Source organism: Budorcas taxicolor, chromosome 19, assembly GCF_023091745.1.
Source record: "Budorcas taxicolor isolate Tak-1 chromosome 19, Takin1.1, whole genome shotgun sequence".
In the NCBI taxonomy this organism is placed as follows: domain Eukaryota; kingdom Metazoa; phylum Chordata; class Mammalia; order Artiodactyla; family Bovidae; genus Budorcas; species Budorcas taxicolor.
The window spans coordinates 34,597,723-34,612,584 of record NC_068928.1 but is presented as its reverse complement, the minus strand read 5'-3'; the positions used below and the strand labels follow the sequence as shown (position 1 = coordinate 34,612,584).

General features: G+C 53.7%; 1 protein-coding gene across 1 annotated transcript; it reads left to right on the top strand.

Annotated features, from left to right (window-relative positions):
- Positions 1 to 593: 593 nt before the first annotated feature.
- Positions 594 to 13,297, top strand: NT5M (5',3'-nucleotidase, mitochondrial). Its single transcript, XM_052658244.1, has 5 exons — positions 594 to 851; positions 3,449 to 3,549; positions 8,397 to 8,457; positions 9,691 to 9,805; positions 12,704 to 13,297. The coding sequence occupies exons 1-5, from the start codon at positions 594 to 596 to the stop codon at positions 12,844 to 12,846; spliced, it is 678 nt and encodes a 225-aa protein (XP_052514204.1). The 3' UTR covers positions 12,847 to 13,297.
- Positions 13,298 to 14,862: the final 1,565 nt, after the last annotated feature.

Here is a 14,862-nt window from a genome sequence, read left to right as displayed (position 1 = left end):
TCTCTCCAGCTAGTCACTGTAAAGCAGGGGGTGCATCACCCTCTTCTGGTTCCCTCCCTTAAATTCTGCCTGTGTCTTGGCTTATTTGCTTCCTGTCCATCTCCCCTTCTAAGATGTAAGTTCCAAGATGGCAGGACCTCGTCCATATGCTCCACTGAGAGATGCTCTAGGGGCTCAGTAAACGTCTCTGCGACACAGGCCTGCTCTATCCTCGCTGTGGCAGTTGGAGGAGGGAGCCCAGGCCCAGAGTCCCAGGAGAAGGTGCCAGTGGAGATACCGGGACTGCGGACGCCCCGGGGACAGCCCAGCGCCCCGGACTATCCTCCAGGCCACGCCCCTCAGGCCCGCCTCGGTCGGCGCGGGTCCCTTTAAGGGCGGCGAAACCGCAGCCTCGCTCTGGGGCCGGAGCTTGCGCGCTCTTGCCCCCCGCGCCCCGCGTCCCCCGCCCGTACCCCGCGCGCCCCCGGCGCCGCGCGCGCTCTGTGCGCTCCCCGCACCCCACGCGCCCGGCGCCCGGCGCCCGGCCCCGGGCCCGCAGTGTCTTCTCCCGCCGTCATGGCCCCGGTGCCCGCGGCGAGCGCCCGCCTGGGACCATGATCCGGCTGCGCGGCTGGTGCTCGCGGACGCCCCGCGGCGCGGCGGGGCCGGCAGGGCGGCGCTGGGCGTCGGGTGGGCCTGCCGGCCGCGCCCTGCGAGTGCTGGTGGACATGGACGGCGTGCTGGCCGACTTCGAGGGCGGCTTCCTCAGGAAGTTCCGCGCGCGCTTCCCCGACCAGCCCTTCATCGCGCTGGAGGACCGGCGCGGCTTCTGGGTGTCGGAGCAGTACGGCCGTCTGCAGCCCGGGCTGAGCGTGAGCATCCCCGCCCCGGGCGCGCGTGGCCCTGGGGCTCGCCTCCGGTAGCACCGAGTCCTGGGGGGCCACGCTGTTGGCTGTCATCGAGGGCTTCTCAAAATTCAGGAGTACATAAAGCGTAATATACCCAACTCTCCATCTTCAACTGACCTTAATTTTGGATGTACTTGGCCTCAAGTCACATCACTGTTTTCTCCTCCTCGTGGATTTGATGAGCATCGTTAGCATCCATTCTTTTCGCCCTTTTACAGCAAAGCGTGGCTCCCAGTAGAATTAGGCCCAGAGAGACTGTGAGCCTTTCTGGCCGTCACAGCACACAGGGAGTCAGTGTCACGGTGGGTTTGGATCTACTCCTTGGCTTAATCCACTGGCCCTGCCGGCCCCTCTGAGCCCCTGGGCTCTGACAGGCCGCCTCCCGCAGTGCTCTACTCTCTGAGTCCATAGTGTATGGAGAAGGGACACCAGGCTTGCTCCCAGACAGATGGCTTGGCTTGTACGTTTAAACTGCTTCGTGAAAGGAGCCAGATTTTGCCCTGGACCAACCTAGAGGCCCAGTGTTTTCTGCTGTCCCTCAGCTGGCCTTCTGAGGTGGCTGCCAGGGGAGCTGATAGGATTTGAGAGCCTGTTCTGTAACCCAGCTAGCCTGCATCCCCTCCTCTCTGAGGCAGGCTTGATTTTCTCCCTTGTGAAAGGGGCAGCCAGGATCCAACAGTCCGTCTGTGTCCCAAGGTCATCCGGTCCTGTCCTCTGTCCTCCCCCAACAAGTGCCAGCTCTGTGACTCACGAACGGCATCTTGACAGAATTCTGGTTTGTGGAGGGGCCAGTGTTCCAAAGGAAATCAAGTGCCCCTTCTGTTCACAAACACCACGCCTGGGGTGCTGACTCCTCCCAGTCCTGATACCCAGTTAAAAACGCCCTAGTAACTTTGCAGGCTCTGACGTCCTCCTGCGCCCTGTGTGTGTTCATTCACAGAGGGCGCTCAGCAGCGCAGTCTCAGTACCTCTTTCCTCCCAGGACGTTACCATGCGGAAGGGAAGCCCACCCCCAGCTCTCAGGCGAGTGGCTCTGCCAGTCCCTTGTGCCCATGTGCAGACTCTGGCTCTGCGGGGATGATTTGCTGGTTTCCAAGGCCTGGGAGCAGAGCTCCAGGGGCACCAAGGAGGGCTATTGCAAGAGCTTGCTGTGCATTTCAGCCCCTGGGAACCCTGCAGGCAATGGGGCTTTAACAGAGGCACATGTGACCTTATCTCCAGCACCGCTCACAGCAGGACCTCCCTGGGTCTCCTGTGGCACAACTGGTCCAGTGTCTGCCTGAGAAGCACCCAGTCAGGCACCCAGCTTACGCACGGAGGCATCCATGGTTTACAAAACATGGGTCTGTCTGTATTTCCTTTGATCTTCACATACCGAGGGGTAAGCAGGGCAGAGGAAGGCATAGCTCATTGTAACTGACTTAGAATCTTACACTGTTGGACAGTTGAACTGATCTCAGAGAGAAGAAATGCCTTGACCAGGGTTTCAGGGCAGGTTGGGGATAGGAAGGGAAGCTAGGCGTTGGTCAGAGGTGAAGTGGTTAGCCCAGGTCACACCGCCAGGGCCAGCACTTCTGACTCCTTCTCCAGCCTGCTTTCCACCAGTCACAGAGAGTGGCTTTGAAAACAGCCTGTGAAGCCCAGCTGCTTCATTTGTATCCTGGGGATGGCAGTTCTTGCCCCTTGAGGGATGTGGGAGTCAGACATAGTGTATGTTAGCAGTAAGCACTGGTTTGCTTAAATCCATTGAGTTAACCTCCAACCTGTGTGACCTCCGTGTGCTCATTGTGGGGGAAGCACTTGTTCTGGGACGGGGGGCTTCTGACCTGAGGGGGATCTGTTTCTTGCTTCTCAGAGGCTGGGGTTTCTCACTTTCCCCTTGGCCTGGCCCTGGAAGGACGTGGCATACTGCAGACTTGAATGTGGCCAGCAGCATAAAGTGGGCACTCCTCGCCAGGTGGTTGGAAGCTACCATTTTGCTGTGTGACATTAAGTCGGTCTTGTCCCTATTCTGAGCCTTGGTTTTCTCACATGTGAAATGAGGGTCTGCATTTGGGACTTTTAAACTTTAAAACAGCAGAATACTTAAAAAAAAAAACAAAAACTGTTTATTGGCATCCCAACACATAGCACAGATGAGGAGCTGCTTTGGTGGTGTTGAGCAGCCATGCCCACCTTCTGCCCATGCCCTTATTCCATGGGGCTCGGAAGGGCCTGAGCTCCTCCAGCTACTGAATGTGAGTGAGGGCTTCAGCATCGAGGCAGGACCTGGCCCACCCTTGTAGCCTCCAAGGTGCTCTGGCCCTTAGAATCAGGCAAGGGCATGGTTCCTGAAGCCCAGCCTTCCCGCCCTCTGACTCCCACGGGGCCTCCAGCAAAGCCAGCTTCTGAACCCTGTAGCTGACTCCTGCTGGATCCTTGTGGAAGCTGGGCCCCTTCTGGAAAGGGGCTGGAGTACACGCCCACTCCACCAACCCGCCTTCAGGAAGACTACCCTCAGGTGTGGGGCTTAGGGTGCTGAGGACCCCGGGTGTCACCTGCTTTTTCCCCCCTCTTCTCAGGAGAAGGCCATCAGCATCTGGGAGTCTGAGAACTTCTTCTTTGACCTCGAACCTCTCCCTGGGGCTGTGGAAGCCGTGAAACAGATGGCCAACCTGGAGAGGTAAGTCTGTCCCAGCCCAGGGTCCACGCCCCGTCCTGCGTGCCCTCTGCCTGTCTTCCTCCTGCTTGCCCTGCACCCTGCATGGGCTGGCTTGGTAAATCCTCCAGGGCCTCTCTGCAGGCTAAGATGCTTCCATCTAGTAACTTGGGAGAATGTGGAATCTAGTTTGACGTGCTTTGCTGGGTGTCCTGGGTTCATTTATTCAACAAATCCCTGAGAACCCACTGTTAGACTCGTTCCCTGCAACCCTGGAGCTTATAGTCCAGCCGGGGAGCAGGCGGTGAACAGAACATCACTCAGGAAGACTGTGATAACACAGGGCCACATGTGTGAAGGGGTGCAATGGGGACCTGGGAGAGATGGGGAGGAGGTGGCAGCAGGAGGAGGGGGAGACATCTGCCTGACCCTGTGAGCTGATGCCTCCCTGCACCCGGAACCAGTGCCCACCTCAATCCAGTAATACAGTGCTCCTCCTCTGAGAGCTTAAAAAACAGTTGTCTTACTGAGATGTAATTCATGCAGCCCACACCCAGGTGGTTTTCAGTGGAGTCACAGAGGTGTTCACCCATCACCATCATCAGCTTCACAGCCTATCTGCTCCCCATCCCCTGCAGAGAAACCCTGGACCATCCACAGTCGCTGCCCTCCCCCCACTGCCCATGGCAACCGCAGTAGGCCTCCTGTCCCTGGATTTGCCTCTTCTGGACATTTCATACACATTTCTTATGGTATCTGGCCTTCTGTGGCCGCTTCTTTCACTCAGCACGTTTCCGGTTTATCTGTGTCCCAGAGTGAATCAGCATTTCATCTCCTTTCACTGCCAAGTGACTGTCAGTCTTGTGGCCCACCGTGTTCTGTCCATCTGCTCATTAACTGGTAGACCTTGGGGTGCTTCTTCTTTTTAAATACGGAAACTAACACTGCTGTGAACATTCACCTACAGGTCTTTGTGGTCGCTTGTTTTTGTTTCTCTTAGGTGTGTACCCAGGAGTGGAACTGCCGGGTCATGGGCTGAATCCAAACTGTTTTCAGCTGCACGTTTTACATTCCCAGTAGTAACATCGGAGGGATCCAGCTCCTCCTCCCAGTCCTGGCTGTAGTCTTTTATTATTTTTTTTTAATATTTATTTTATTTGTTATTTATTTGGCTGCACCAGGTCTTAGTTGCAGCATGCGGGGATCTAGTTCCCTGACCAGGGATCGAACCTTAGGCCCTCTGCATTGGGAGGGTGGAGTCTTACCCGCTGGACCACCGGGGAAGTCTCTTTTTAAAAATATATATTTATTTTATTTAGCTGTGGTCTTTTTTATTCCAGCCGTCCTGGTGGGTGTGATGTGGTGTCTCATTGTGGTTTTAATCTGCATTTCTCTGAAGACAAATGCTATGCAGCTTCTTTTGGTGTGCATATCAGCTGTCTGTCCTTTTAGGATAAATGTTTATTCAGATCCTTGGCTAACTTTTTTCCACTGGGTTATTTGTCATTTTTGTTATTGTTAATTCTTAAGAGCTCTTTATTTATTCTGGGTAACAAGTCCCGTGTGAGATATATGACTTGCAAATACAGTTTCTTATTCTATGATTGTTGTTTTACTTTCTTGCTGGTGTCCTTTGGAACCCAAAGTTTTTATTTTCATATAGTTAAATTTATCTGTTATATTCTTTTGCTGTTTGTGTTTTTGGTGCCATCTCTAAGGATCCTTTGCCTAGCCCAAGGTCACAAAGATTTGCTCCTGTGTTTTCTTCTAAGAGTGGTATAGGTTTAGCTCTTTTGTTCAGTTTGTTTGATTCATTTTGAGGTAATTTTTTTCATGTGGTGTGAGGTTCTACTTCCTTCTTTTTCGTGTGGGAAATCCAGTTGTCCCAGAGCCATTTGTTGAAAAGACCCTTCTTTTCCTCCATGGAATGGTCTTGGCTTCCTTGTCAAAAGTCAATTGCCCATAAATGTTAGGATTTCTTTCTAGGCTTGCATAACTTTTATTGGTCACAGTTTTGCTTGAATTTAGTAGTCACAATGACAAATCAAATATTTGGTGTGATTTGGCCTTGGTTGTGCCATGTAACCAGAGAAGGCAATGGCACCCCACTCCAGTATTCTTGAAAATCCATGGACAGAGGAGCCTGGTAGGCTGCAGTCCTTGGGGTCGTGAAGAGTCAGACACGACTGAGCGACTTCCCTTTCACTTTTAACTTTCATGCATTGGAGAAGGAAATGGCAGCGCACTCCGGTGTCCTTGCCTGGAGAATCCCAGGGACTGGGGAGCCTGGTGGGCTGCTGTCTATGGGGTCACACAGAGTTGGACATGACTGAAGCGACTTAGCAGCAGCAGTGCCATGTAACTGGCCTTCCCAGGTGGTGTTGGTGGTAAAGAACACACCTGCCAGTTCAGGAGGCATAAGAGGCGTGGATTCAACCCCTGGGTTGAGAAGATTCCCTGGAGGAGGGGACAGCATCCCACTCCAGTATTATTCCCTGGAGAATCCCAGAGACAGAGGAACCTGGCAGGCTACAGTCCATAGGGTCACACAGAGTCAGACACGACTGAAGTGACTCAGCACGTATGCACATACCATGTAACTGCCTTTGAACTTCATCAGCCTTCAAGGTTCTAACGTGATAGACAGGCCCTCTGAGCAGTATATTCTATTCTAGTCTATGATTCGAACTTGATTTACAGTGGAGTGGTGTGATACAACTTCTTCCACCTGTAGCAAAAGCCCAGAGAGGCAGAGAACTTGTAAAAAGCTTTTGCACCAAAGCCTTTTCTTTTTTTTGTAGCTGTTTTGGGTCTTGGTTGTATCGTGCGGGATCTCTGGTCGCAGTACATGGACTCTAGTTGTGGGGTGCAGACTTGGTTGCTCTGCAGTATGTGGGATCTTTGTTCCCCAATCAGGGATCAAACATGTGTCCCCTGCATTGCACGGCAGATTCTTAAGCACTGGACCCCCAGAGGAGTCCCATATAAAGCTTTTATTTTATTTTATTTTATTTTCCATATAAAGCTTTTAAAAGCTTTGTGCTTGTCTAGACCACACTCACCAGCTGTAGTCTGGGGAGCTGGGTTGCATGATGGTTAAGGCTCAGTGTGAACCAGAGTGAGCCCACTTCTCCAGAATCAGACCCATAGCACGTTTCTAAACTCTCTGTGACTCGGTCTCTTCACCTGTAAAATGCACACAGTGTAAGTGTTAGCTGCCACTGTTATTACTCGGCAGGATTTAATAGGTGAGCAGCAAGAAGAGTGTCCTTTGGCCAAAGCAGCATGGGGAACGTCCATGAGAGGTTTCTTTTCGTGGTGGGGTGGGTTCCCAGAACTTGTTAGGTTGCAGACATGTTTGAGGATTCTTTAGGGGGCGGCAGAGGAAGCATGTGGGTTCTGGAGCTTTTTCTCAGCTGCTTTATTTTGCAGACATTCCAGCCTGTGACATGCATTGGCCCTTTACTTCCACTCTGGATCTTAGCTGGGTAGACAATTCTGATGGTCAGTCTGTCCCCAAAGCTTGCACGGAGAGAGGGGTCGAGTCATAACCAAGTGGATAGCCTTGTGTCTAATGCTTTGTGTTGGAGGTTGCCCAGGAGGGGCTCGTTCAGGTACAGATGCTTCTCCAAGAAGGCGACATCTGACCCCAGACCTGCAGGGTCGAAGTGAATAGTGAAGTGCAGAGTGGGCAGGGGTACAGGCCCCGGGAGACCAAGGGTTATGCTGATTTGGTAACAAAGGAGTCCAAGGTTTCAGCGAGTGTGGAGCAGGAAGGATATGGGGCACATGGTTGAAGAGAGAAGGGTGTCATCTCACTTAGGTTTTAAAACCACAGGCTCGGGCGCTGAGTTTGGCATTTCTCCAAAGAAGAGCTCCAGATGGCAACTAAGCATGTGAAGTTTGCCTCCGCGTTATTCTGCTTAGGGAAATGAGTCACAATCACAGTGGGAAGCCCATGGAACGACTATGACAAGAAAAACGAGTATAGACAAGGATGGAGGGAGCTTGAAGTCCTTGTCACTGATGGTGGGATCAAAACAGATGCAGCTGCTGCCTCAGCAGCCATGTCCCCTGGGCATGGAGCCTGCTGTAACCCAGCAGTCGCACCAAGAGAAATCGAGGTGCAGATCCACCGGGCCCTGAGCGCTGGTGTCCCCAGCAGCTTGATGCCTGGGGGAAGCAGCTGCGCCCTCCATCCTGGCAGCATGTACATCACTGCGACGTCACCGGGTGAGAAAGAGACCTGAAGTTCCAGTGCCCTTGAAAACACAACCCCAAAGGACAAGACCGTGTGCTGTGGGGTTCCGTTAACATGAAATGTCCGGAACAGGCAACTCCACGGAGACACAGCAGGAGAGATCCAGGGCCGCAGTCTGACTGAGGCCTCTTGGGACCGCTTTGCAGAGAGAAGGAGCTGGGACACAGTGTCCCACGGGTGCGACCCCGAGGGGCAGGGGACCCGCTGGCACTGTTGGTGGGTGCTGGGTCTGGGGTTGTGGGAGGCGCTGGTGCAGCACAAACCTCAGGGGTCCCTGAGGGCCCAGGAGGACCAGCCCTTGACCCAGACTCTGGCTTGCAGGTTTCTTGGCTCCGCATTGAGCAGGGTCCTTATGTCCCTGATAACTGGTTCTGTCCTGTAAAGCCTCCCTGGCTGGATGCTGCTCACCTTCCCCAGTAGTTCCTATCACGTCTGGATGGTGGCTCCTCACCTCTGCGTGGCTGGCTGCCTGTAGGCTGCCGTGTGGTTTGCAGGCTCCGGGCTAGTGTCCCACGTGGTGGCCGGGGCCATGGCAGGGGGGTGGGGGCAGGTGCGGGCCCAGGCAGGGGGGCTGTGGGCACACAGCTTCACCAGCCCGTTCTCTCCCCAGCACTGACGTCTTCATTTGCACGAGCCCCATCAAGATGTACAAGTACTGTCCCTTCGAGAAGGTGAGACACCTGCCGTGGGGCCTCTGCTCACCTTGCTTGCTTCCTGGGGAAGGGCTAGGGGTCTGGGCCAGGGCCTCCTCCCAAACGTTAAAAAAAAGAAGGAAGGAAATTCTGTCAACTATAGATGTTTCTCTGACTTTTCTTGATTTTTTAAAATCTCTCTGATTAGCCATTACTTTAGCAATAAAAAAGTAAGTACATTTGTCATTCAGGAAATAGTTACCAGGCCCCTGCTACAACACTGGGCATCTGGGGCTTAAAAATGCCTCTCTCTGCTCTTGGGAGCTGAGGACAGCACGGCAGGAAAAGAGACAGGTGTCCCAGGCTCTGTGGGCCAGCAGGGAGGAAGCCCAGAAGCCCAGGCTAGCTCCCTGGGGAAGGGAGGAACTGGGAGGACCAGTTGTGAGTGGTGGGACAGCTGAGCAAAGGCCAAGAGACCTGGGGGAGGCGCAGGGGCAGAAGCAGGAGGGGGAGGGAGAGGCTGAAAGGCAGGGCCTTTACAGAACCAGTGGTTTGGGCTTTAAGCAACAGGCACCCCAAGGCCTCTGAAGGGTTTTTAAGCAAAGCCAGGCCTGGAGTGTCCGAGTCCTGGATGGTCCAGATGTCAGCTTGTTCTCACAGACCCAGCTTGGCAAGCAGACAGCCTTACGAAGCGGTTTTGTGAACCTAACAGCACCCAGTTACTCTGGGATGTTCGTGTTACTTTGTGACCGTGGAGGGGCTTTAAGAGAAGTGGGTCATTTGTGCGGGTTCCCCATCTGCTGGGGAAGGTCAGTCGGAGCAGGGTGTTGGGGGAGCCCCCAGACACGCCTGTATCCCTGGCTCTGGCACCACACACCCACTCCTGCTGTGGGTCCAGTTCCCATGTGGCCTCCAGACCAAAGCTCAGGTAGGCCTGGAAGGCAGGCTGGTCAGGGCTTCTGGAAGGGATGACGCACCTAAGGGTTGCATCCGGTTTCCTTGAGCTGGAGCCTTGCAGGGTGCATGGGGGACCTGAGCTGGGTTGGGGTGTTTATTCAGAGCAGCGGTACTGCCGCTTCATAGTTGTGGACCGGGACGGCCCTGTGGTGCCCTGCACGTGGGCAGTCTCCCTGGCAGTGCCCTGGCCTCGTGGCCCCTCCCCTTGGCAGTCTCCCTGGCAGTGCCCTGGCCTCATGGCCCCCTCCCCTTGGCAGTCTCCCTGGCAGTGCGCTGGCCTCATGGCCCCCTCCCCTTGGCCCGCTCTCGTTCCAGTATGCCTGGGTGGAGAAGCACTTTGGCCCTGACTTCCTGGAGCAGATGGTGCTGACCAGAGACAAGACTGTGGTCTCCGCCGACCTCCTCATAGACGACCGGGTGGACATCACAGGCAAGTGACCTGAACTGGGGGGGGGCGTGGGGGCCCCAACCCGAGTGCCCATCCCCTAGCCCCACAGTCACCAGATTTGTGTGAGGCGTCCTGTCCAGCCCTGAACCTTGAGCTGAGGCTCCTCCCTTGCAGGGAGACAAGCTTCTTCCCCACATGCACCCCCAGGGAGTCAGGGAGAGCGGTCCGACCCAGGGGTAATGCACTGGGGCAGCCTTGATGGAGTCACCGTACACCTTGAAGCCTTGCCTTCCTGTCAAATGAGGGCCAGACTCTGGCTGCCAAACATTTCTTTTTAGCAACAGAATCCTTTCTTTTTAGCAACAGAATCCTTTCTTTTTTCCTGAAAACTAATTTTGGACTGAATCTAATATGTAAACCAGGAAAGCAAAACCTAGTTTCTGTAGTTGAAGGTGGTTTGGGAGCTGTATTTTTCCCTTTTGCTTATGGGTGTCCCCCTCCCCTCAAAATAAACCTTGAATTTGCTTAACAAGGTGAGGAGAAATGATTGGTTCACCAAACTGAAAAGCTAGGGTGGGAGGGCCTCAGTTCCGTTCAGGTCAATCCAGTAGCTCAGTAGTGTCCAACTCTTTGCGACCCCATGGCTTCTTTGTCCATCACCAACTCCCAGAGCTTGCTCAAACTCATGTCCATCAAGTCAGTGATGCCATCCAACCACTTCATCCTCTATCGTCCCTGTCTCCTCCTGCCCTCAATCTTCCCAGCATCAGGGTCTTTTCCAATGAGTCAGTTCTTCACATCAGGTAACCAGTGTATTGGAGTTTCAGCTTCAGCATCAGTCCTTCCAATAAACACTCGGGACGGATTTCCTTTAGGATTGACTGGTTGGATCTCCTTGCAGTCCAGGGGACTCTCAAGAGTCTTCTCCAACACCGCAGTTCAAAAGCATCAATTCTTTGGTGCTCAGCTTTCTTTATGGTTCAACTCTCACGTCCGTACATGACTCCTGGAAAAACCATAGCTTTGACTAGGCTGACCTTTGTTGGTAAAGTAATGTCTCCGCTTTTTAATATGTGTCTAGGTTTGTCATAGCTTTTCTTCAAGGAGCAAGCATCTTTTAATTTCATGGCCTTAGCCACCATCTACAGTGATTTTGGAACCCAAGAAAATAGTCTGTCACTGTTCCCATTGTTTCCCCATCCATTTGCCATTAAGTGATGGGACCGGATGCCATGATCTTTGTTTTCTGAATGTTGAGTTTTAAGCCAGCTTTTTCACTCTCCTCTTTCACTTTTATCAAGAGACTCTTTGGTTCCTCTTCGATTTCTGCCATAATGGTGCTATCATCTGCATATCTGACGTTATTGATATTTCTCCCAGCAATCTTGATTCCAACTTATGCTTCATCCAGCCTGGCATTTCACATGAGGTACTCTGCATATAAGTTAAATAAGCAGGGTGACAATATATAGCTTTGACATACTCCTTTCTCAATTTGGAACCAGTCCGTTGTTCCACGTCCAGTTCTAACTGTTGGTTCTTGACCTGCATACAGATTTCTCAGGAGGCAGGTAAGACAATCTGGTATTCTCATCTCTTTAAGAATTTTCCACAGTTTGTTGTGATCCACACAGTCAAATGCTTTAGCGTAGTCAATGAAGCGCAGAAGTAGATGTTTTTCTGGAATTTCCTTGCTTTTTCTGTGATCAAAGGGATGTTGGGAATTTGATCTCTGGTTCCTTGACTTTTCTAAATCCAACTTGAACATCTGGAAGTTCACAGTTCCACGTACTGTTGAAGCCTGGCTTGGAGAATGTTGAGCATTGTTTTGCTAACGTGTGAGATGAATGCAGTTGTGTGGTAGTTTGAACATTCTTTGGGATTGGAATGAAAACGGACTTTTTCCAGTCCTGTGACCATTGCTGAGTTTTCCAAATTTGCTGGCATATTGAGTGAAGCACTTTCACAGCATCATCTTTTAGGATTTGAAATGGCTTAGCTGGAATTTCATCACCTCCACTAGCTTTGTTGGTAGTGATGCTTCCTAAGGCCCGCTTGACTTCGCATTCCAGGATGTCTGGCTCTAGGTGAGTGATCACACCATCTTGGTTATCTGGGTCATTAAGATCTTTTTTATATAGTTCTTCTGTATATTCTTGCCACCTCTTTTTAGTATCTTCTGCTTCTGTCCTTTATTGTGCCCATCTTTGCATGAAATGTTCCCTTGGTATCTCACATTTTTTGAAGAAATCTCTCGTCTTTCCCATTCTATTGTTTTCCTCTATTTCTTGGCATTGATCACTTAGGAAGACTTTCTTATCTCTCCCTGCTATTCTTTGAAACTCTGCATTCAGATGGATATATCTTTCCTTTTCTCCTTTACCTTTTGCTTCTCTTCTTTTCTCAGCTATTTGTAAGGCCTCCTCAGACAACCATTTTGCCTTTTTACATTTCTTCTTCTTGGGAGGGCTTCAGGTGTGCCTGAATCTAGGAGCTCAGACAACATCCATCAGATTCGGTTTCTTTATCTCCTGGTTCTGCCTGCATGCTCTGGCAGATGCTGCCCTGCTGGTGGTCGTCAGCAGTTCTGGGGTTAAATCCTATTCTCTCGGAACCTCAGTGGGGAAATCTGAAACATTCCTTCCTTGATTACTTTTGGAACTGGCTGGGGAAACATCCTCATTTCTACCCCCATCAGCATCCAGAAAGTGGAATCCACATGAGGGACTTGAAGCTTGAGGGACTTGCAGGGCCCACGGTCAACAGCTGGTGACAAAGCTGGCCTGGGCATGGGGGCAGGTCAGGCGGACATCTCGAGGGTCAGCCTCCAATGAGCACCTGTGATGGGGTCCAGAGCTGCAAGGAGGTCCTCATCCAGTGGGCTGGTGTGACCCACCTGGGGCTCCTGCCATGGGCCTGAGGTGCTACTCTCTCCACCAGGAGCCGAGCCGAATCCCAGCTGGGAGCATGTCCTGTTCACAGCCTGTCACAACCGCCACACGCAGCTGCAGCCCCCCAGCCGCAGGCTGCACTCGTGGGCAGATGACTGGAGGGCAATTCTGGACAGCAAGCGGACCCACTGAGCTGGGCTGAGCCCCGGCCCTGTACGTGCCTGGCCGGGCCCTCCACGGACCTCAGTGCAGGGTGGGCCCAGGGGCCTGGACAGGACATCAGGCGCCCAGGCCGACCTCAGGCCTCTGGTCTGGGAGGAGCTGGGGCATTGTTTGGTGGGGCAGTCCTCCCCTCCCTCAGGGAAGCCCCCTCCCTGCCGGCAGCTACCTGGTCTGAGGACGATGCAGGAGCAGATGGTCGAGCGGCCCCTCTGAACCTCAGCCCCTGCCGCCTGCCTGACACCCAGTGGGGTCTCCCCCAGGGACCCGCCTGGATCCAGCAACACGGTGCGAGTTCCAGGTCATGCTGGCTCCGTGCAGGGGACCTCACAGCCCGGCCGGAGGGCTCGGCCCCAACTCCAACCTGGGGGTTTGCAGGCTGGGGTGTTCGCTGGAGGCATGAACAATAAATGCTGTTCTTAGTCCCCACCCCAAGGTCCTCTGCGTCTGGTCCCTGGGTGTCCAGCTGGGAGCTAAGAGGGGAGAGGCAGGTGGGAGGCACAGCTTGGCAGGTTTGCCTCGCCATGGGCTGCAGGGGTCAGGGATGACAGGCCCTGACCTGGTGGAGGTCGCCATGCTGGCACCTGTGATGTCCCCGAGTGGGAAGCAGCTCCCTGAGCAGCCACCCCTGCCTGCGCTTTCTCATCCACTTCTGCTGTCTTCCCCACAGCTGCCCTCCAGGAACCCCCTGCTTGCCCCTCGGGCTCCGGGCCTAAGTTGGCCAGGAGGAAGGATAGGAAAACAGCAGGTGGGTCCCGACCAGGAGGGTACTGGGGCTCCATCACGTGATCTCAGAATGCCTCAGCTCCATGGAGAGTGGAGACTGACCCCTTGAAAACATTGTAGATATTCTGGGCTCAAGATGTAGAGCCCCTGGGAGGAGCAGAAGCTCCAGGTTTGGGCAGAAAGACTCAGGGTGTTTCTCCACTTTCTGGGTGAGTTTCCCCAGTTGGGACCCACCCCAGTGTCATCACATCCTGCACACTGACGTGCCCTTTATGTGGCCTCACAACGCCTCCCGCGGCTTGCAACACTTTACGTGGGGTTGGGGGCACGTAGGAGGCGTATCAGAGGTCAACAGAGGATGAGATGGTTGGATGGCCTCACTGACTCAATGGACGTGAGTTTGGGCAAACTCTGGGAGATAGAGAGGGACATGGAAGCCTGGCGTGCTACAGTCCATGAGGTCACGAGGAGGTGGACATGACTGACCGAACCACAACAGATAGTGAAAAATGAACATGAACCCGCATGGCTGAGTTTTAGTGTGTTTATACCTTTGGTCTTGCCCACAACCAGCCCAGGAGTCCAGGGCTCAGAGAGTTTCCAGGTGAGCCCAGACCACCCAGCAAGCAGGGCTGGGGCGAGCTCAGCCCCCCAGAGGCCGCAGAGGAGAGGCCGCGGGAGGGGCCGGGAAGTGGGAGCCGGGAGGGTAGGGCCTGGTTTGCCACCAACTTGCTGGGACCTGGGCCAAACCACATGTCCCTGAGCCTCTTCCAGGGTTGGTCAGCGTGCATGAGAAAGGGTTGCAAAAAACGGACATTTATTCCACAGTGTTGCTTCTCGGTGGAGGAAATGGACTTGCTTAGTGACACGAGGTTGGGGGAGGTGCGGTGACCAGAGCCCCAGTGGCTGGAGCCCTGGCATCCAGAACAGTGGGCTTGGAAGGCTCTGACAGGAACCCAGGCACTGGTCCTGACTTGGCCACCTGGTGGCAGCACGACCTATTGAAATGGATGCAGGTGTGTGCGCGCGCGCGCGCGTGTGTGTGTGTCCCTGTGGTGATGGAGTGCCAGTGATTACTGGGGACACAGGCAACCTTGGGGAAGGACGAGAAGGAAGGACTCCTAAGCCCACTTCTGGGCTCCTGGAGCAGCAGCTCCCACCCATCCCCCTGGCCATTGTGGACAAGCTTGGACCCTGGGTGTCCACTGAGCTGAGGACAGTGTCCAGCCTGCCTGGCCAGCAGGAATCCTGTCTCAGCCACAA

Coding starts and splice junctions, on each gene's coding strand:
- NT5M (XM_052658244.1), top strand. CDS start 594: ATGATCCGGCTGCGCGGCTGGTGCTCGCGGACGCCCCGCGGCGCGGCG. Junction 852..3,448: donor GTCTGCAGCCCGGGCTGAGC/GTGAGCATCCCC, acceptor CCCTCTTCTCAG/GAGAAGGCCATCAGCATCTG. Junction 8,458..9,690: donor AGTACTGTCCCTTCGAGAAG/GTGAGACACCTG, acceptor CTCTCGTTCCAG/TATGCCTGGGTGGAGAAGCA.